The sequence below is a fragment of the Ciconia boyciana genome, chromosome 27, assembly GCF_034638445.1.
Source record: "Ciconia boyciana chromosome 27, ASM3463844v1, whole genome shotgun sequence".
Classification (NCBI taxonomy): domain Eukaryota; kingdom Metazoa; phylum Chordata; class Aves; order Ciconiiformes; family Ciconiidae; genus Ciconia; species Ciconia boyciana.
In genome coordinates this window covers 1,340,654-1,363,401 of record NC_132960.1, presented here as the reverse complement: position 1 = coordinate 1,363,401, position 22,748 = coordinate 1,340,654, and the positions used below count along the sequence as shown (strand labels likewise).

Sequence of the window (22,748 nt, the reverse complement as noted above, 5' to 3'; positions counted from 1 at the left end):
CGCAGCTCCCGCGTGAGCTTCCCGCCTCCGCGGACTACACATCCCAGCAGGCGGCGCGGCGGTGGCGCCGCCGGCCTCGCGCCCTCACGTGACGGGCGGAGGCGGGGCGCTGGTCGGAAGCGCACAGCAGCGGAACCGCGCGCCGGTCGTACCGGAGCCCGACGGTGCAGGTACGGGGATGGGGGAACACGACACACGGGGCGATCCCGTGTGTCGGATGGGGCGGGTGAGGGAGAGCTCCCGGCCCCGCTGACCGCCGCCCTTGTATTGCAGGCGCAGCCATGGTGTCCGGCAAGCAGCTGGCCGACTTCGGCTACAAGGCCTTCTCCGGCTCCATGGTGCTGCTGACGGTCTACGGCGGGTACCTGTGCGGCGTCCGCGCCTACCGGCTCCTCCAGCGCCGCCGGGAGCGGCAGGCCCCGGCCGGCCCCGACAGCTGAGGGCGGCCTGGGATCCGGTACCGCGTTTCCCGGCTAGGTGGAAGCAGGGAAACGGCCCCACGGTCTCTCCAGGCTGGGAAAGGAGACGGAGCATAATAAAAACCCTTGAAACGCCAAAGCGTGATGCGGCGTGGTGTCTGCCCCAAACAGCGCAGAGCAGGACCCTGTTAGTCTTAAAAAAGTGCTTCTCAGAGGCAGCACCAGGGCCTTGCCTCAGTCAGCAATCCAGCTGCTCAGAATCAGAGAAAAAGGGCATACAGTGTCCTTGCTTTTACGTTCTCAAGATGAAACGTCAACCAAGTTTCTGAAGCATCTTTTAATCAGACAATAAGAGTAAACAATGGTATAAAACGGTAACAACTCAAGAAGTTTCCAAAATTCTGGTCATGATTGACACACAGGTCTTCCATTGCCCCCAAGTACCATTCAGTAAAAAAAAAAAAAACAAAACAAAACAAAAAAAAACCCCCGAAGCCTATGGTGCAGCTGCCTTTCCAGCCCAGTGATTCCTCCACCCGGTTGCAAAATCAGAGCAGCAACATTCACTTCTGTCTTGGAGTAGAGACAAGCAGGGCTGAAACATCTTATTTTGTGGAAAGTTAAACACAGCCCACCAGTACTCACGTCCCAGCTTAGCCAACTGTATCCAGTAGGTCTGGAAACATCTTCAAAAACACAACTTGCAACAGAAAAAAATTTTAAAAGGCATGTATTGTGATAGCTGTCTCAGGGGCAATAAACCACCCCCCTCCCCCATTTCAGAAGGCTGTAGTCAAGACTTCAGAGGGGCTTGCAGCACCAAAATAGGCAGCAAACGCTGGCCTGGTCCCTCGTGACAGCAGAGATAGAAGCTATAACCTCCTTAGCATACAGCACCCCGATGGCAAGTTAGAACAACACTTCTGTTGTAGCACAGTCCAATTCGAAGCTTGGCTGTAGTCCAGAGCGCTCGCAGCAGGACCGAGAAAAAGCATCTCTGCTACAGCCAGGGTAGCTTGGACGTGGAACCGTGGGACCCTGCGTTCTCCATGCTCTTAAGTGGCTTCTGGAGTGCATCAAGGAGATATGCTGAACCTGCCCTGGAGCAAACCGTCACTGACATGGCACCGTAACCCTCCTGCGGTCAGCAGCCAGCCTAGTCCAAACTTGTTCCGCCTTGAGTTGATCCTAGTAAAAACCAGTTTGTCACAAAGATACCTCTGCAAATATCAATGGGACTAAGATTTAAGTACAAAATGGCTTAAAGTGAAATCGGCAGCTTTGTTTTTGCCCTAGTCATTGGCTTTATCCCTTCTGTTGTGCAAAGCCTCTGACTGGTCTGGATTGTGCCCATTTCAGATTTGCTGGAGGTTTCTGGGGAAGGGGTGTCTTGATTAAAGATCACTTGGGAATGTGGAGCTCAACACATCTAGATATTTAAAGATAAGTTCGTGTTTGCTCAAGGCCAACCCATAGCCTTACTCCTCTTCCATCCACTGGCCACTAGCCACATGGCCGTTAATGCGGTTGGAGCCATTACTCGAAGTGCTGAAAACTCCTTTTGTGCTGTTGGAAGTCACATCCTCCTCTTCAGAGCTGCTCTCTACATCACTGCGGTCATCTTTTGATACCTAAACATTTCAAATGAAATTTGGTAGTGGAAAGGGGAGAAGGGAAGTTGAAAAACTCACAGAAAACAGCAGTTAGAAGGTTGTGCCCATGTGATTAACCAGCCTCAGTTAGCTACATTTGCCTTCTACATTTGATCCTGAATCCCTTCAAACTTATAAGGGGGAACCTATCATCACACACAGAATGCAAGCCACAGACACTGAAAATGACAATTTGGAAAGAGGAGTTCCATTCTCCAAATACTCTGTCCATCTGTGAAAGCACTACACATTTTTTTTGCTCTCACTGGATCAGAGGAGACTATAGATCTTTGGTTGTTCTGGTCTTCCAAGAACTGCACTCTAGATCGGTTAAAGGCCGCTTTTCCAAACAACAGATTTGTTTTGAATCCAAAAGCTTCTCACACCATAATAATCAGTGGGTATGATGACCAAAAAACACGATGATGACAAAAAACCATGTATGTATCGGTTTCTGAGAGAACATTTTATCCTACAGGGAGTGGCTTTGATATTTTAAAAATTAACTAGCTATATTTATCACATTACTGTTTGCACAAAGTTCCTCCCATTTTCACAGCTTGTGGTTCATATGTGAGAACTCATTTAGGAGCAAAAGCCTGTCTGGACAGTGGGCTGTAGAACAAAGACAACTACCTAATCCAGCAAACACCCGTTCAGGAACAGAAGGAGCATCTCAGCCCAGAGACCTAGATCTGCTTTACAGAGTTATGCCTTTAGTGAAAAGACTGACTGCAAATCCAGCCGAATTGGATTGGTACGTGGGATTTTGAACCTTTCGAAGCAGATCCAGGCGCACTTTGCTGCCGGCTGCTCCGAGTGCCGCAGGAGGGCACTGCACCAGCACGGCAGAGCCAACCGCACCAGAAGGTGAAGGGAAGAGATTCTAAGCCCGGCCCTAACTGCAAACAAGCACCTCGGTTGGTGGCAGGGTGCCAGAGCCATAAACTCACCGGTGCCGAGCAGTGACTGCGTGAATGGCCCGTGCTTTGCATACCCCAAGGCAGGCTCTCCACACTTCTGCCGCTGCCACTAACAGCCCTCATTTACTTAATGTGCAAGCACTTTGCGGCTAGCACCTTTCCAAGGATTTCAGGATTTCATTCGGCTCTGCTGGCTTTGAGTCAGGGTTAGGGCTTTCGAACAGCACCAGGCAGGAAGTTTTTGAACTCAAGGGAAGATCTGGCAGAAAGCCAGGTAAAGTTAATGATCTGCAGGATTGGTTTTGACAGGCCTGTTGGATGTACTGGCTTCTGTCTGTTGCCAGAGCTTTTGATACCTTTCCCCGCTCTCCTGCTATGTTAGAAGTTCAAAGGGTCACTGAAAGGAAGCAGAAATCCCTTGAAATTTTTCCCATTATTTGGGGGACAAGTGACTGTTCTACTCCTTTTCACAAAAACCATTGCATTTCTCCTGTCCTCTTCCACTCCGCACAGTGTTAATGAGCGCTAAAGACGGATATCAGAGTCTCTGTGGGCGTATAAAAGCAGAAAGGTGAAGGTCATGCAGCCAGCTGACAGCAGATAAGAACAAACCCTAGGACACTGCTTTGACCTTTGGAAAAACCTGCATTTTAGCATACTGTCAGAACCGGCACTGTATCAACCAGGGAGGGAAACATTTTAAGAGAAGGCACCAGCCATCTAAAGCCCCAAGAGCATAGCTTTGCTTTTGTCTTAGCCTTGAAACAGATGGAGATGCCTTTCAGTGAACAAACAGAAGCACAGATCACACTTACATGCAAAGGATGAAACTGCCCAGCTCCAATCTGGCACAGAGAAAAGGAGAAAAGAATGAAGAAGACAGAGCTTAGAGTCCTTTCTCTGGCTAGGTCACCTGGACAGGAGAGAACCAAGGAAAGGAAAAAGGTGTCGACCTCAGGATACAGAAACAGCTACACAGACAGAAAATAAGACATTTGCAGTAGCAGCTGCGGGGAACAGATGAAAAGATCACGTGCATATTCTGAAACATGCCTTCCCCTGACAATCACGGCCACAGACAACTACGATATAAATATTTTTCAAGGTTACATTCCATGTGTAGGGGCAGCTAAGAAGTCAAACACAAAATAAAGTAGAGCCATGAGAGAAACTCAGATCAGAATACCAAATATCTGATTAAAAAAAAAAAAAGGCATTTGTGCTATGAAATCAGCTGCTGCTCTCTGGTAGCTGCAAAGGAAGTGGCTTCTCTTGATGGGTAGGCTAGGTGTCAAATTAGTTCCTAGATTGGCTTGCCCTGTCTCATGCTCCTTCAGTTGAACTATACGTTTTTGCTTGGCAACCAAGGTTGCAGCCAGAAGACAACATTGCTCACTCTTAGGGCAGTATCAGTTGCTAACCAGCTGCTGGAGTTTCACCCTTCCTCTCCCTAGGACTCCCAACACAAATTAAAATTAGAATACTCAGGACTGAAGCTAGACTGCACCCCATTAGCCCAGTGACAACCAGCAAACTCCACTGCATTTCTGATAACCCTTTCTCCTCTGCATGCTGCAGCTCAACGCCTGGCCTGCACTGACAGCCAGAAGCCTGTGTTAGTGCTAACAAGTGGAAGATGCATCCCAAGAACATCCCAAGAACGAGCTGAGGTTGGAAAGGTGGAAAACGTACTATATCGTTGTTCAGAAAAGAGCCTACTACCACCTGAAACTCCAAAGTACGTAAGTCTTTCATAACAAGCCTGTCATCATCACTTTATTACAGCACCTGAACATACTGGAAAATGGTGTTATTTCCCTGCAAGACCAGAACAGAGAGGAAAGCATCCCTGCCTTTGTATATACCTGGCAACTCAAGTGTGCAGAGCAACCAAGGTAGAAAAACCAACCTTCTACAAAGCACTCCTGATGCAAATCCCTCAACAACTAGTACCAGCCCTCACTGAAGGGCCGAGTTTCTCATGATTGCTTAATAGGGCTTGTAGGAAAGAGGACCCAAAACAGTCACCAGCAATCTTACCTTTCCCCGCACGAGGGCCTTGTAGGCAGTGCGAATGATGAGATAAGACCAGATGATATGCAAGATCTGCAAGGTTATCAAAAGCCCATTGAATAGCCACCATGAAGGATAAGGACCAATCAACTCCCAGCTTTCAAATAGGGTTGTATTCAAAATCCTAAAAGAGATCCAGAAACACATTACAGATCGGCTGTGCTAGTAACATGGCTTCCAGCTCTAAATTAAGATGACTGGCCAGATGCACAACAGTTTGTATCTCATTTAAGCATCTGTTGCTTTGCTCCTGTCAGGGCAGCGATGCAGCTAGTCTCTTGCCAGAGTTAGGAGACAGACTAAAGCTAATTAGAAACATTTGAACTGAGCAACAAACAGGAGATGTGAATGTTCTGCAATTTGGTTACACATACAGATCTGCTGCCAATTTCCGTCTCAAAGGCATGAGCATTTATAACAACTTTACAGGAAGTGATGTCAAGCTGCACTGCTCATCAAAACAACTGTTAACACACTCATACTTGGGCAGTCTTCACCCATATTTAAAGATCAGGAAGGAATTTTGTTCCCAGTAGGCCTCCCTCCCTCTGCGCTATTCTCTTCCCTCAGATTTTTATAGATTCCTCCTGCCAAACTGGAGGACTAGAAACCGCTTTATGGACAAAGCTTTGTGCTTTCTTTCATTACTGTTTTGCTGTTCTTGTCACTGGGAGTTATTGCCAGTACTTAAGTAATTTAATAAACACTTTAGATTTTATGAAGTAGAGAGGTATGAAGAGACCTTTAAAGACGTCATTAATTTCACATAGCTTTTAACATTTCACAAGACAAGAAAAACAAGCCTTTCAAAGAAGAACCCAAGTCCCCCAAAATGCAGCTACAGAAGCATCTAACTCATAGCCAGTTTATGGATTAATTAAATGCAATTCCAGAGATCTGTTAATCTTTTATACTACTAATTAGGAAAGGGAATACAGGTGAAGTGAAATAGCATAGGGTCTGCAATACCACTGCAAGCTTGCCAGATTTCTCTACAAAGTTGAGGAATTACATTACAGCCAGTGGAAAAATACATGAAAGATTTACAGGACTGCTGAGCAACAGCATGATGCAAGAGCATCACCTCATGACAGACAACAGCAATAAAAACAATGACAACTATCTCATCCGTCACTGGAAGGAGCCTACGAAGACATAAGAATTAAAGCTCTTCCTTATCCAGACTCCTTTGATGCGTTTACTGGAAAACAAGCAAGAGCTTTAATTGCAGCCCTGATACCAAAGCTGAAGTATTGTTTCTGCCTACCGTCAAGGCACCCAAAAAGAATGGGAACACAAGCTGTCCATTGCCTAGGAAATAAATATATGCAGCAAAACTGAAGTAAACCGAGTGTAAAATAAACTGAGGTTACACTGAGGTGTAATCGAATTTTCACCACACTCTTTCAACAGAAAGAAGAAGTGGATAACAGCTCATCAACAGAAGAACCTCACCAAACCTGACCTATTGAGGTGAGAGGGAATCTCATTATAGGATGATTAGCTACAAGCCATTTAGCCAGGGTGTTACCTCCCAAGAAACCTAAGACCTATTTCAGGCTCTGAACAGTCACGACACAAGGATAGGACACGAGTGTCATAAGAATCAGAAACTGCAATGATGACTAAGCCAGATACTCAAAAATCAAATTTACCTCAAGAGACCATGCCTCATTTGTAACTATTTCCAAAACTTCTTCAGAGAGGCAAACAACCCTTCAAGTCTTTCAGAGCAGATACCAGCTGACTTGGCTCCAGCTAATAAGCACTGTCATCACTTTGCAGTAAGAGGAGGGGGGCCAGCTGTGCATTAGGATTCTGGTCACTTTTCACACTCCCTCAGCTGACTGTTGAGAGGTTTCTTCATATGCCTAGTTGAACGTACTGCTCCAAACAGTACTTGGGCTGTCTGCAGCTTCAGGCTGCCTTAAGGGACAGGCTGGAATGCTTGCAAGAAGTCTAAATACAAAGGCTTTGCTTAAAGGATTGGAAGAACAAACAAGACCTTCCAGTTCAAGGTGCTTACCAGAAAGGATAAATGCCCAACCGTGTAACAATGAATACGACACCAAAGAGCATGAAGAAAGCATCACATAGACGTTGGTACTTGGCATAATTGGCTAGCTTTGCAGCCTAAAAGAGACAAGAAACATGAGAATATTATTCCCTTTGTGCACTCATGTAATTACCAGGCTGTAGAGCTTCAAAAACCCTCAAGCCATCACATTTGTAAGGAGTTTGGAACATTTAGGGATTATTCTCAGCACTAAAGCAGTTATGAGGAAAAGCTGACAAGGCAGGATCAGCAGCACAAGTTTTATGGCATATTTAATGCAGTTTATCAAGAATGGGAAAGTCAGCTTGCTCCCCTGAGACCACACTAGCATTAGGTACGCAAAAATTTGAAAGGAAACTCACCTCTAAAAGGAAATCTGATGCATCATGGAGGCACAACACCAGAGTTCCAACCCGCACCATATTATTCATATAAGAGAATGTAATGAGTCCAATTGTAGCCAAATGATGGACAAACATGATCAGGAAGTCCTGGAAACAGAAAAAAAATGAATGAAGACTCTTTGGCTGTCAAACAAATACAAAGGTTTGGAACAGAGCCACAAAACTGACTAACTGGGGTCATAGGATTACTTCAGTTCAGATTCTGACTCCACTTTATATAAGCACAGCTCATCACACAACATCAACCATCATCACTGAAGGTTCCAGAAAGGTCTCTGCCAGCATTTGTGCTCCTGTGAAGTCAGAACTCTGCATACACAGGCACAGCACAGTGTCTTTGGCACACACATGCAAGGTAAAGATAAGTATGCCTGCAGAACATACCTGCAGGTATTGACAGGACAACATACGGCCCTTATTTTTGGCTCCTTTTGGTTTTACAGTCGTATTGCTAGCCCTTTCAGCTCTTGGCACAAATTTTAAATACGCTGCTGTTACTGTTGTCAGTGTGCAAAAGCCTGCCAGAGCATAGCAGGCATAGAACACAAGATAACCCAACAGCAAGAATTAGGCCACTTCATTAAAAAAAAAAGTTTAGAATGCATCTACATTCAGGGCTGTTTTTCAGTTTAGCCCCCTGGGTACCAAACTTCCATGTCAATGTACCTTACCATGCTTCCAGTGGGGAATGTAATCCACTTTGTTAAAGTCAGAGTACAAAATTAAACATCATAAACAGTATCACAGATGCTGTTAATCATTCCCTTTCTGCAACTCCAAGATATTCTGTAGTGCCTCACCTGCTGATATTTCAGTACAGAAAAAAATCCCAGGCAAACTTTTCCTTTTGAACAGTCAATGCAAGAATTGGGATCATTTGCTACTTTGCAATTTGTATAACAGAAGCAATAAAACCATGATTTACTATGAACTGTTTTCCAACAGCAACAACAAGCCAAATCCTAGAACGTAGCGCAATGGCATTAGATTCCAGCAATCACAACCAGTCATCATTCTGCTACACACAGATGAAAAATTACTATCAAAGCAAAATTTATTATTGCTTTAGTGTTTGCCATTTTCTCACCCGGCTCAGCAAGGTACTGGTTTGAGCATCTCATTTTCATGTTTTCTTGCAAGCCTTCTAATTAAATCTTTTTACACAATGATTTGGTAACTTTTTATTGGGAGGTATTGAGTGATTCTGTTCTCTCCCCTGGAAGGTGAAAGGGACTCTCAAGGATATACCAGGTTGCATATCAGGCCTCCTCCTCCCTTCTTCCCAGGACTGGGTAGCGATTACAGAAGGAGGTAGGCTACACAAAGATGTGAACGAGGAAGAAAATGCAATTATTGCTATGCTTTAGCTTTACTGGCCAGGCACTTTCACATTTTTTGTTAGTCCTCTCTATTTAGCAAAGTGGTTAGTGCAATTCTGGTTAATCTCACCTTCCGTTTAATGTCTGTAAACTGAGAAAACATGAGAGACCAATAGAAGGCCAGCTCCAAGATATAGTAATAATAAAGCCTGGATGTTAGAGGCTGGAAAACAAAGATAGCACAGTTAGAAGACAAAGTACTTTAAAATGTACATTAAAATCAACTTTTTCCTTCCTTCCTTCCCATCCCACTCTGTTCCTCCAGAATGCTGAGGCGTAAGTTAAAAGATCCAGAATTAAGGTTTAGTAAAAACAAGCTTAAGCAACAGATGTCTTACTCTAGGCTTAGTCACAACATACTTGTGTGTTTGAGCTTTATTCAACAGGAGTATGATTCCCTTGTCAATATTTACAACTAATACTGCAACCTCTCAGATTAGGAAAACCAGGCACTGAAACAGACTGGTTGGCCTCTATACAATCATACTTGCTGCATAATGAAAACAATACTATAGATAAGTTACCAGTATAGTTTTATGCGGTTTTTTTTTCCACAGCAGCAAGTAAATATAAAATTAATATGAACTGAATCACTTCTATCTGAGGTAACACTGCTGTTGACAAACCTAACCAGGATCTGAAGACATAAAGAGTAAATGTCATCTTTGAGCCTTCCAAAAGGGATGGCCATTCACTCACTAGAAAGCTTACCAGGTTGCAGCCTGTGCAGCATCCACCCCACAGAATAATGAGAAGCACTCAAGTCTACTGAGTTTCAATCTGCTATCATTAACAAAAAATAAAAACTGAAATTGTGCAAGAAGTTGGAATCTAGTAAGTATTTATGTCCTACCTGAAAAGGGTAGTTGTACCAGCACTGTCGTGTGTCCCAAAACCAGGGTGCCTAAAGGGAAAAAGGTAAGTTATTATTCTGCTGCGTTTTTTCTTCCCTATCATCTAAGGCAGTTGGCCACTACACTACAATACTGTTTCACTGAAATTTTATCTTGATTCTACCATTCAAGCTAAATTTATTGTAAGACATCCTAGTGATTTAAAATATTCTTTCTGCAGTCAAAGGCAAGTCATACTGCAATGGAAATTCGAAGAATAATCATACAGCTCTAATAATAATGAAGACCCGAAGAGATGAATCTGTATCCCTTCAAGAGTGAGATGAGAAAAAAATATCAGCTCTCCATAGAAAAAAGAAAAAAAAAAAAGAAAAAAAACCAAAACCAGTTCTGTCCCATTCTGGGGTAACAGGAAAAGTAAGTTTCTAATATTTCCTTAATGACAGATCTGTATAGAAGCTTTCCTATAGTGTAAAGAAGGTCCTTGAACAGAAACCCCAGGACCTCAAAAAAGGGAACATAAAGATGACTATCACCACTAAACCCCCCTTGTTTTAAGTTAGGTGCAAGCACTGAAGAAGTGACATAGGTAGTCAAACCCCCTATATTTCAGCAGGACAGCCATAACCCAGCTGCATGCCACACAGAACAACAAGGGCGGGGGTGGGGGTGACAGACCAACTCACCGTCCAGAGAAACCTGATTCCATAAAAAAATATACTTAAATAAAATGTAAATCTCCACCTGGAAAAAGAAGCAAAAATTAAACTTACGAACTAGAAATAGCTTCTGGTTAACATTTGTAACAAAAACTGGAACAATTGTGAAAAAACCCAATTCTGACATGTGAAAAGCTTTCACCCACCAAATGGTAATCCTTCATTTGTAAACATTTCACGTAAGGATAGACCTATTTAAGAGTTTTCACACCACACATGAGTTTGCATCAACAGCCAAGTTTGAAATAAAGTTCAGAGTGAACATGCATCATTCATATGCTTTAATATACAATAACAAGATAACAACAAGATAAGTTATTGTTATCCAGAAGGTATCCTAATATATGTATTTGTCCCTCTTACCTTGTGGCTTTAAGTAGACAAAACCATACTGGGGGGAAGAATTAATATGAAGAAAGTTACTGGAAAGGAAAGAAACCAGCACAGAAGAAATAACAAGTCAGGAAAAAATACTCAGATGCTACTACACTAACAGAGGTAACTGCAAGCATTCAGAAAGAAACAAAGAACAAAAGAATGAACTGAAATGAAAAGAACAGGAATCCAAGAAGTGTCTGTATAAAAGTATATACATCATTGTGTAAGCCATAAGGTCATTCTGTCTGGGAACAAACACTGGTCTACAACATAACTGAGCAGACAGCGCACTTGTCTTCAGTATAATTACTCAAGTTGTGCACATGCATATGCATACATGCACACACATGCACACTGAAGCACTACGTTTGCATTAGGGACCTGGTCCACTATCTAAAGCTGCTCATTGTTGACAGGAATAACTGCTGTACATGTGTTCTGGTCTCTCATGCACATATTGAAAATATTTTAGAATACTGAATTCTAAAAGGCCCTCCTAACTTCTTTCATTTGCTTATATAAGAATTTAACTTTCAAGAGCCAACCCCAAGACAATAGTCTAAATTAGCAGCTGACCACAGTTTCAGTTAGAAAAAGAGAACACAGAGCTGGAGCTTTAAGATGAAGCCACATCTTGGCCTCTGCACAAACATACATGCTCTCACAAAATTTAGTGAGGGTGGTGGGTTTGTCCTGGTTCCTCCGATGACGAAACCAGCGCTGGATCTTTCGAACATCCCAGTCTAGCTGCTTTGACAAGCCTTCTAACCTTTTTCCATCTGGAGACTGAAGGAAAATGAAACAAGTGTCATTTCTCCTACTTCTCAGCCTACTTTCAGTCTGAGATCCCCTCTGTACTATGATAGAAATGATGCACAGATAACAACACACACACTAGGAAGGCACTACGTATAGGCTAGAAGCAGGAAGCCATTGCCACAATTGTTCATTCAAGTTTAACCTTCATAAGCCACTAATTACTTAATTATTCAGAATGCTTTTGGTTTAACATTTCCTCATCTATTTCATCATTTGACAGCACATTGTGACAAAGAATGCAATTGTTCTGTTTCTTAATTTGGGGGGAGGAGCTTTTAAAATGTCCTGTCCTACCTGTTAAAACTTGCACATCAATTCAAACAGTCCAGAACTCAGGAAGACTTTCAAAGCTGAGTACATTTAAGGGTTGCTACTCACTGCAAGTTTAGGGAAACTTTAAAGTAAGAGTTGGTTTAACACACTAGATATTTGTATATTCCAAAAGGGCATCGTAGAGATGGCATTATTTCTGTTATCAAAGTTTATAAATAAAATTAAATTTTAAAACTGAAATAATCGTATGATAAAGAATATATCACTGTTCTCTGAGTGGAAACTCTGCTGGCAGTTTATTTGTTTGAAGAGTGACATAAATGGATTTATAAGAGACAAAGTGAACAAAACCTCATAACTACCTCTAAAATGGCCCAGTGGTGAGATAAGCCACGTTAGTTTCAGACCAGTGTCCTTTTAACAAGCTCTGCCAGGGAGCTCTTACAACTGAAAGATGATAAACACATTTTACTACTTGAGTTACATACAAACCCAAAAAACTATGTGGAATGCTGATTTAAACGAGTCACCAGACTGTTCAACTGAAAAGCAAAATCATCTGTCATTTGATTTTCAGTATTGAGACCATGACTTTCCTGTAATTCCATCACCACCAGATCTCTCTGCACTTTACTAGGCTTTAACAGTTCGGGCTACCTGACACTTCTGCATTGGAAGTGAACCTGCCTCAAAGAAGAGCTTACAGAGCTCCAATTTCAGAACAGCAAGGAAATCTTTCCCCTGCATCCGTGCCACCCTACATTCCGATTCTCAAAATCCAACAGCAGACACAAGCATACTGGTACAGTTAAACGCAGGTCTGTTTTCATAAGCTAGATAAATTTTGCACAGCATGTGTCCTCATGGGTTTCCTAAACATTAATTTCAAGGACATCCCCTACATAAAAGTCCTACCCACAAATGGCATCAAATCATAGGGACTTTTCAGTTCACACGTCATTCCAAATACCTCAAAACTTCAATGTTCCCATGAGACGAGTTTTAGTAAGGTTTTTATAGAATTTCCCTTCCATTCACTGAGCACTTTATCTGCTCCACTCAGAATGAATCTCAGCATCACCAAATCAGAACATAAAACCTTCCATTTCCTTATCTTTAATGAAAATCTGTCATGCTGTCTGCGTGGATTTCACTGTACACAGAGTACAGACAGTGCGGAATTCTGTAATTCTGAAGTGAAGGAGCACTGTCAGCTTCAGTGAAAGAAAGGCCATGAAACAATCAAAAGAAAAACCTACTGTCAACATTAGATGTCCTACCCTTTATCAGAGCACACTTCCATTGACTGAATGCTCTCCTTAAATAATTCACTTCCACTGTGACGGCTGTTGTCCAATTCCACAGTAGATGGCAAAAATAAGAGGAAAGCATTCACACAACTGGCCAATAAAACCAGCAAAGGAACAGATCTCAAGGAAAAGAGTAGCACTTTTCCAATAGAAAGTGAAAGATACTGGGAAATTTCTTATTAAACCAAGAATTACCACCCATTACAGGAGTTGTTACAATTTGAACAAAGGCAGGGAACTAAAGGAAGAAGCCTCATACCTTTCTAAAAAGATAACTTTTTATTTTAAAAAAGATTCTTCTGTGCACAAAAGCATAGGTCAGCCATAAAGAGAATTTACTTTGCTACAAGAAGGACATGCCAGAGGCAAAGTAAAATAACGAAGAGCACACTCATTGTGCATGCACAGTGTGAAATGCATTTCTCTTAAACTAGAAAGTGGAAGCAAAAAGCCACACCCCCCACCCCTTACTTATAGGCCTCTATTTCTAGCAGAATTCGAAGCATGACTCACCTTAGTGATGGATGTAAACACTTTCTCTAAAATTGCATTGGGCTGGGCTCTGTGAGGTCCACTGTCTTGAATGCCAAGGTTTATGGCACATGGCTTGGCAATAAACCTGAAAGAGAACAGTGAGCTAGATTAAAACAAAATATCTATTTCTCTCCTCTGCCTAAAGCACAAGAACCCTGACTTGTCACCAGCTGCAAAATCCATCCAAAAAGCTTTTTAAGATCTCCACTCACTTTGCTTAAAGAAACTTCACTGGTGAAGTAGTATCTTTTATTGGTCCAAATGGTAACTGCAGACAGCACGTACAGTACACACATCTAAAATGAAAAATTACATCTTAATGTCCTTGGCTTGTAAGGACCAGAATGTGTTGCCCCAGGGTGATTCTCATTACTCAGAAATAAAATAATAGATCACTGATAGGAGTCTTCTGCAAACATAAATGCTAGAGCCCTTGTAGCCGTATAAACAAAATGCCTTACTTTCCAGAATGTGCCTTGGTGTCACATAGCTCAGAAAAAAGGGAAGCTCAAGTGACACAGTTCCTAAAAGACACAGGTTTTAGGGGTTTTTTGTCTTCGGGGAAAAATAAAGTGGCTTATTTCCTCTGGGGGAGTGAGGAAGACGTAAGAAGTCACCCAATCTGAAAGACCCAAGATCTCAGTATCTCAGTCCTGTATGCACCGCGTATTCCAAAAGCTGATCTAACACTTTGTGAATGTTATAGCACAGATGCTCTGAAAACAAGCCTGGTTTTGCAACTACAATGAATATATACATGTTCAAAAATTATTAGGTTTTGCTGTACCTTTGTGTCAAAATGGGCACCGGATTCTAAGAAAAACACATGTGTTACCTGAACATGAACTGTTTTCTCTCCTGTTGGTGGGAAAAAGATGGGAGTTTCAAGGAGTAATTTTTTTTTTTTAATAAATTATTTTGAGAGAGAGCGAGCACAAAGAACCTGTTTCTCAAAACCGATTTTGAAAAGGACCCAATATTTGCATCATTAAATCTATTTTGCTTCAAAACAGAGATCGTTTCAGAGACAACTGAATTGAAGACAACAAATTACACACACATATTCCATTTAGCAGACTCAGAGTGCCATCAAGCAGAAAATGCTGCTTTTTCCAACCACTACATTTGTTACCATTTCTCCTTGTGTTTAAATGGAGAGATTAAAATTCAGGAGAATCACGACTATAAGTGTTCCAACAACAATCATTCTCGGGAGTATGTTGTTAGTACTTCAGTAACAAATAGCTATGACTGGGTTTAAGAACAGACACAGGTTATGGGGTTTTTCCCCTTGAGAAATTACAGATCAGCTCATGACTAATCCCAAAGGAACTCCCCTGCTCTCAGAAAATACTAAACAAGTAACACACTGTGGCCCCAGGTTTCACTGTCCTGCCCCATTTCTTCATACGTCCTGTTCATTTCAACAGTCATAGCTTTAAAAAAAAAAAAATTAAAAAAAAAGGAAAGGGTGATTTCCTTTTAGCTTGGCTCAAAAGGCTCACTGCTTCCTCTATAATCTAGACCACCAGCCAGAAATCATGTTCTGATGTTATGAAACTTTTGGCTAGACCCCCATAAAAGTGTACATCTTTATACTCTTCTTTCCTACAGGATATACCACAACAACAGCAAAGAAGTACACATGTGCAATTACAGGATGCCAAATATTTTCATTTCATTTTCTGGGACACAGTGCTTAGAAGTCTATAAAAAAAAAATCCTGGCCTGAAGATACTCAGTTTGGGTTGGTTTCCTCACATAAGAGAGGAAACCTGAAAAATCTAAAAATCTGCACATTCAATTAATTTATTATTCAGCAGTCTTCTTTTGTTTTAAGAACTAGTAAAGAACAGAACGAATGGTTAAGAAAGCTCATAGTGATCCATACAAAGTCTTGGCATTATTCTAGAATTCAAAACCTGAAGCATCAAGGAAAGAAGAAACAGCATCTCCTCCCACAAAAAGATGCAGAAATAATTCACTTTGGGACAAAAAGATTGAAAAAACAAAACAAACAAACAAAACAAACAACAAAAAAAACCCAAAACAAAACCAACAAACACACCACCACCACCCCACCCCCCCCCTCAAAACTTTGCTTTAAAAAAACTTTGCTATGAAGCTATTCCTGAGTAGTAGGCTTCCTTCACTAGCAGGCTTAGGGAAAAAATATGGATGTTTCCAGAAATCAGGGGGTGGGAATCAAGAGCAAGCCATAGGCTACAGGAACAGCACAGGACTCAAGTTGCTCAGTCAAGCATGCAGGTGACCAAAGAGCAAACCAAAAAAACCTGCAAACATTTCTAGGTGCACAGAAGCAGACAGACATCAACACAAGCAAACAGACAAGTCACAAAAATGGAGGCAACGGAGGTAGTCCCAGTCACAGAAACAGGAAGGAAAAAGGATGGCAGCAATGGATTTCATTACTTTTAAAGAAGTCTAAGCCAACACCGTAATGTAGCTTCTCTAATTCCACAAGTAATGGCTTCGTGCAATGGAACTGCAAATGACAACTGTCCTTCCACAGGGCTTCCTGACTAGCCATGCAAGGTGTTTTTACCTGGGCTGGGCATGGCTGGCTTACACTCATGAGTCCACTGAACAGTCACAGCTCAATTGCTCTGCCCAGTTACTACCTTGCAGGTGGAATGTGAAGTGAGTGATGAATCCTGTTGTCAGTCAAAAATATCAAGATGACATGCTATTTCCTCTAGGAGTCCATTAAGGAAAACTCACACTTAAAACCTCTGTGGCATTTTATATTTTTGGCCCCAGAATAGGTCTTCAGATGTGCAAGTTTTGCCCTATATCCCACAGAGAAAAAATTCTGCATAGCAATAGCAGTTAAGCACAAAAAAAAAAAAAAAAGGCTGCTCAGATAGTAGGATTTCCATTCTTGGGGATATTCAAAACTGAACAGCACAAGACCACGAGCAACCTGACTTGACTAAAACATTGGCCTTGCTTTGAAGAGAGGATTGGACAAGGTGACCTCCAGAGGTCCCTTTTAATCTAAATTATTTTATGATTCCACGGAAATCTTAACTACAGCAACTATTCCCAAGGTCAGCTTACTGCCACACCTTCCCAGCAAGGAATTACCATCACTTCAATACTTATATTACACTCTTCTGAACAGGAATCTGCTCATTGGCTTAAGTCACACCTACCAAGCTACCTTTTTCACGCTAGTTATTAAGATGGACTGATTTTGAAAACAACACCAATTTTCAAGTACACAGACTCATGTGTTGTAACAAATATTTCTCAGGCATGTTGTACTTCACAAATCCAAAGGCAGAATCCTTCTTTATGCAACATTCATGCGTGTCCAAAGAAGGGCAACGAAGCTGGGGAAGGGTCTAAAGCATAAGTCTGATGAGGAGCGGCTGAGGGAACTGGGGTTGTTTAGTCTGGAGAAAAGGAGGCTGAGGGGAGACCTTATTGCTCTCTACAACTGCCTGAAAGGAGGCTGTAGAGAGGTGGGGTCGGTCTCTTCTCCCAGGTAACAAGCGATAGGACGAGAGGAAATGGCCTCAAGTTGCACCAGGGGAGGTTTAGACTGGATATTAGGAAATTTTACTTCACTGAAAGGGTTATCAAGCATTGGAACAGGCTGCCCAAGGAAGTGGTTGAGTTGCCATCCCTGGAAGCATTTAAAGGACTTTTGGATGAGGTGCTTAGGGACATGGTGTAGTGGTGGTCTTGGTAGCATTAGGTTTACGGTTGGACTCAATGATCTTAAAGGTCTTTTCCAACCTATATGATTCTGTGATTCAAGTTCAGCTGGTGACTCCCTATTACAGCTCTGAAAAGGAAGAACAATCTGCAAAATAGTAAGATTTATAAAGTATGCACTCAAAGTAAGAGTTCATCTTTCCATAATCTCTGTTTCACTGTGTTAAGATTAAACCACCTCATTCCACAACTGTCCCTAATTTTCCAGACAGACCTGATGAAGTAACAACTAAAATCACTTTTTTCTCCCACCCCAGCTTGAGCACAAGCTGCAGATCCTTCCTCAGACCTATAGGGTAACAAGCATATCTGCTACTGAAGGGCATTCCAGTGTAATTATAAACACATTATATGAATAACAGGCTCCAGGTTTTCGCAGACACCTGGGAATTTTTTTGGTGCCTGCAGTGGGACAAGATATGTAAGGAGAAATAGTATAACCAAGAAAAGGTTATACTATTTGCAAGTATACTTGCAAGTATAACCAAGAAAAAAAAAATAAAAACAAGCTTGTGGGCAGAAGTCCTTCTTTATCTTGCCTGCACAAAACTCCACCCCCCTACCACTACATCAGGACTTTACCTTCCTCTGCGAGTCTTGCTCATCTCTGTAGTCATATACTTCCCACAGACAGTCAGCCTAATGAATATTTTACCAACAATGCGATGCAAAGGTTAATTTATAGGAGCATTCACTAACAGAAATATGTGTCAGTGTTACAAGTGTCAGTGTCACAAAAGCACTTCCTCACGCTGAAGATCTACAGCAAAAGGAAAGATAAAAAAGAAAGAAATGAAAAGAAACTTAAACAAAAGAGCTGCACAAGTATATAAGTCAAGTTCTGAGTCATCAAGCCCGACTGCCAATTGTGTGGCAAGGAAGACATTTGAGACAATCATCCCCAAAGCCTGAATTGGGGTATATGCACCACAGGATTTTATTAAGACAAATCTGAACTTTTATGACATGTTCAAAGTGGCAGGAGGAAAGAGAAAAGCATTTCTTAAAAAATATGATTTCACTTAGGTGCACAGTTTGCTCTCACTTCAGGCTACCACTATTGAGACACACTATAGCAAAGACACAGCTGAAAAAAAGGAACAACCCTGTCAGGAACCAGGCCATGGCCTCTAGGTTTTACTGCATTGGCAGAGGACTTAATTTGTCATTTGACTCCTCCCCAAATTAACACTGCAAAAGAAATTTCACAAACCAGGTTCACATTATCAGGATGAAGTAATTGCTACCAGGAAGACGGTGTTACTAGGTGCAGTAGGATGCACTGTATCTCTCCTAACATCTCATACTCCAGAGAAGAGAGAATCTTTTGCACTTCTTCCCCAGACTAAGACACCTGGACTAAAGAGGCCTTGGAAACTGAGGAGACCTTCCTACAATATCCCTTTCAGGGGTATCATTCTGTCTTACAACTTCCTTTCCTTGTCTGCTGGCAAGCGTCAACATTTGGCCGAGACTACCAGTAGCATGCCAAGCTCAGATGAGATTTTGGCACTGCCACGTGTGTTCCTGGGTCCTCTGCGCTGGTTTGAACTGCCAGTAGTCTTCTGAAGCTTTTTTTTTTTCTTTGGAGGGCAGAAAGATAAGATGGAGAAAAAAGAGCCTCTCAAATTTCTCTCCTAGTCTGCTGACCTGCTTCATTTTTCTCCACAGTTCACCTATCTTTTTACTTCACCCCAGTCCCCTCTTCTTCTTTAATTTCTGAAAGCTCAAGAAAATTCACACTTCTTACAGAAAACCCACAAAACAAAACCAACTCGATTCCTACTCACTTTAGTCCTACAGCCCTTTTCATGCTTAGAAATACTTCTGCCCTTTCAATGTAGAAATTTAAATCAATCTTTAATGAATTACTTGAACAGGAATACAAGGTGTCTTGGTCTGCTTCACCTAATGGTTTTCCTAAATAAGCCACTTTACTAATTAGCGTCTATGTCACCCAGACAGTCTGCCCTGTGTGTGGCTGTAAGAGATACACATCATGGAAAGGATAAACCTCTGCCCCAGGGAAGAGTTAATATCGTATGTTTATGGATACTCAAGTACATGAGAAATACTGTATTACACCTGTTTATGGGCAGATATGATGACCTGCACACACTTCCATCATGCCCATGATGCAAGGGATCCACAAATTGTTTAATAATACACTAGGCCATGTGAATGAGTCCTATTTCCTCATCCAGGAACTTGCAAGGAAAGTACAATAAAGGCAGAGACCAGCAACACAAGCAAATCAACTGCAGAGCAGCAGCAGCCCATTGTCTTTCACTCGCCCAGCTGAGGTTCTCCTGGACAGGAGGAGAAATAAAAGTGAATCCCCCAGACTTCATTCTTGCACTACCTCAGCATAAGGTACCGCTACACCGGAGGAGCCTCTCGGGACCCAAAGCCAAGGGAGAGAGGAGCCCTATGGGCTTGTGTATGTCGTGACAGACACAGAGAGGTTTTTCCAGGGTTACACAATATTCCCTTTCCACGCAAAAAGAACCTCGGGAGACGCCGCGGGCGGAGAGCCGGCCAGGGCCTCCACGGAAGGCCTCCGCGCTGCCGGAGGGGCGAGCGAGGAGCCCAGCCGAGCCGCCCCGCGGGGCCCGGCCCGCCCCACCTCGCCTCCGGCCCGGCCCCGGGGCCGCCCGCCGCTCCCCCCGGGGCGCTCCACAGCCCGTTGCTAAGAGACACCGGCGGCCTCACCGCGCGCTCGCCCCCGAGACGGGAGCGGGCGGCGTCCCGGCCGCCTCAACCGCCTGAGGGCCCCGCCGCCCTGGGGGCGCCCCGCGGTGGGAGCGGTCCCGCGCTTACCTCTCGAAGAGCAGCCGCACGGCGAAGATGCCGAGCGCTAGCGGGAAGGCGGAGAGGACGTGGCCCGCCCGCGGGTACTGCAGCCCGCTGTCCGGCGGGCCCGGCTCCCCGGCCAGGTCCGCCCACGTCACGTTGTGCGGCAGCCAGAATCGCTCATTCCAGAACCAGGCCCGCAGCGCCGCCGCCGCGGCCGCCGCCATCTTCCGCCGCCGCCTACCTCCCTCCGCCTCCCTCCCGGCGGCCGCAGCTGAGGCGGCCACCGCAGCCGACAGCGGGGCGGCGCCGCGCGCCAGCACCGCCCCTCCCCTCCCGGCGGCGAGGGGGCATGCGCAGGCCGGGCACAGGCGGGCGGGGCTTCGCCGGGCCACGCCCCCTCACCGCGTACCGTTAGCTCGGAGCAGGCGCAGTGCAGGGCCCGCGCGCCCGCCTCTAGGCACGGCGCCGCGCCGGGCGGGCTCGCCAAGGAGCAGCGCGCGGGCGCTCCCGCCGTCGCCTTAGTGCTCGCTGAGGGGACGCGGCGCGAAGGCGGCCCGTCATGCGCTTCCGAGCCCTGGGGTGGTTTTCCAGGAACAGAGACGCGTTGTTCTGACTGAAAAAAGTCCTCAAGACAGTCTTTAATGGGGCCTAAAGCACGCGCTCTTGAGGGGAGTCCGGTCTCTTCCCCCGGGAAGGGCCCGGCTGAGGCAGGCACCGAGCCCAGCCCGAGCACTGTGGAGACGGTTGCTACTCAACTGCGGTAGATAAACCATCTCCCTCTCACCCCCGAGGGGCAGGGTTCCTCAGACGGGCTCACTCAGCCCGTTTCACTCACCTCTGAAGGGAAGGGCCCCAGAGCTGCAAGCAGGACAGTGCAACTTCTCATGTGAAGAGTTTATGGTAAGATACCAAGGATTAGCTTTACTAATATTAATAGCGATGTGGTTTAACATTTAAGCACAAAACAGAGAGCAAGAGGTACACTGGTTAGCAAAGTTTAAGATATTCCTTATAGCTTTTAAAACATTTAAGAAAAATTTGTGTTTTAGCCTGACAGTCTTGAGATGAGGGTTACCAAGTAACAAAGCCTAGCCTTTGTGTAAGCTTTTCAATTAGGTTCATCAAACCTTCCATAAAGGTGGTCAGCATCAACTTCCTTGTACATTGTAGCAAATGATCCATCTTTTGTATAATAGCTCTTTTGGCATGTGTCCAGTTGAGAGCAAATTAAACGGCCCATTAAGCACTCAAATACTATGATAACTAATAGATTCAAGGACAGGCTAGTTCATGATCTGTTCACTTTTTTTTAATCAATGATGTTATTTAAAAGTACCACTTGTGCTAATTTCTCCTTGAAGATGTTCAGCCAGTCTGAGTGAACAGTGAGGGTCCTTGTATCTCAGACTCACAGATGCCTCAGATTTAACCAGAACTAATGATGTATAACCTTAAAGTCTCTGGTAACTGCAGCCAGTATTGCTTTAGTATCATGTAACTGGGGATGCATTGTAAAATTCAATTGTGTTTCCTAAGAAACAAGTAGTAGGCATATTCAATAAATCCAAGTCCAGAACAAATATTCTTCCCTTCCTTTTCAAATACACTTAGCACAATTTCCAGTCAGAAAGATCTCCAATCGCTTAGTGATTTGAGGAAATCTGATACCAAATGCATTTTGTTAGGAAGAGATAAAGGTGACAGAAAGCAGCACATGCTTGCACATCAGCTTTCTTCATTTTGCCATACCTCTATCTGTACAAATCAAGTCTTACTTCTCCCTTAAAAAGAAAGAAAAATTAGCAGTAGGTTGTAAACCTCATGATGTGCAACTGCTAATACCTTCCAGCCAGGTAGCAGGCTTCTTTTCCTTTCTCTTTCCCTCCTTCCCCTATATACATCATACACACGTCCATTTTCTCGTGCTGCTGCAGGACACTTATAGCATTTCTTCTAGGTCTTAGCTCCTGTCTATCCCAACCAAACCCACCTTAGGCTTAAGTTAAGTTAACTGCAATACAAAGCAGCTTATAGGAAGGGAGGGGGGAAAAAACCCCCACAAACCTCAGTTGTCCTCAGCTACCATGCCTGAGAACCACCTGCAGCCAGAAATGGAAGTGTAAAATACCTGCACGTCCGTATTTCTTTTGCCCATCCTGTTCTAATCCCTCTTCCAAGGGATATGCATATGCATATTCCCTCTTCCTCTCATGTGCAAGACTGTGCTCTTACATATGAGAGCACAGTCCGCCCATTTGACTGTCAACCAGAAAAAAGTGGACACACAGTGTCACCTAGTGGCACCACGAAAATCACTGTCTGGTCTCCAGCTTCCAGTAAGAACACCGGCATTTCACCCATCTTTTCCCACAGTCTTTTTAAAATGCCGCCCCTTTGTGAAATGAGTATGAATTC

The 22,748-nt window shown here is 43.6% G+C and overlaps 2 protein-coding genes across 2 annotated transcripts; one reads left to right on the top strand and one right to left on the bottom strand.

The window, feature by feature from the left end:
- Window positions 1–23: 23 nt before the first annotated feature.
- COX14 (cytochrome c oxidase assembly factor COX14) lies at window positions 24–760 on the top strand. The gene is made up of 2 exons (XM_072847447.1): window positions 24–170; window positions 274–760. The coding sequence occupies exon 2, from the start codon at window positions 282–284 to the stop codon at window positions 438–440; it is 159 nt and encodes a 52-aa protein (XP_072703548.1). The 5' UTR covers window positions 24–170; window positions 274–281; the 3' UTR covers window positions 441–760.
- On the bottom strand, window positions 738–20,643 carry CERS5 (ceramide synthase 5). Its single transcript, XM_072847446.1, has 10 exons — window positions 20,358–20,643; window positions 13,773–13,878; window positions 11,513–11,643; window positions 10,447–10,504; window positions 9,760–9,810; window positions 8,977–9,069; window positions 7,486–7,614; window positions 7,094–7,200; window positions 5,035–5,191; window positions 738–2,050 (listed from the first exon to the last, which is right to left on the bottom strand). Exons 1-10 carry the CDS (start codon window positions 20,555–20,557, stop codon window positions 1,898–1,900), a joined length of 1,185 nt encoding a protein of 394 aa, XP_072703547.1. The 5' UTR covers window positions 20,558–20,643; the 3' UTR covers window positions 738–1,897.
- Between the last annotated feature and the right edge of the window lie 2,105 nt (window positions 20,644–22,748).

Coding starts and splice junctions, on each gene's coding strand:
- COX14 (XM_072847447.1), top strand. CDS start 282: ATGGTGTCCGGCAAGCAGCTGGCCGACTTCGGCTACAAGGCCTTCTCC.
- CERS5 (XM_072847446.1), bottom strand. CDS start 20,557: ATGGCGGCGGCCGCGGCGGCGGCGCTGCGGGCCTGGTTCTGGAATGAG. Junction 13,879..20,357: donor GTGCGGCTGCTCTTCGAGAG/GTAAGCGCGGGA, acceptor GTTCTCTTTCAG/GTTTATTGCCAAGCCATGTG. Junction 7,615..8,976: donor TTACAGACATTAAACGGAAG/GTGAGATTAACC, acceptor TTCTGTTTCCAG/GACTTCCTGATCATGTTTGT.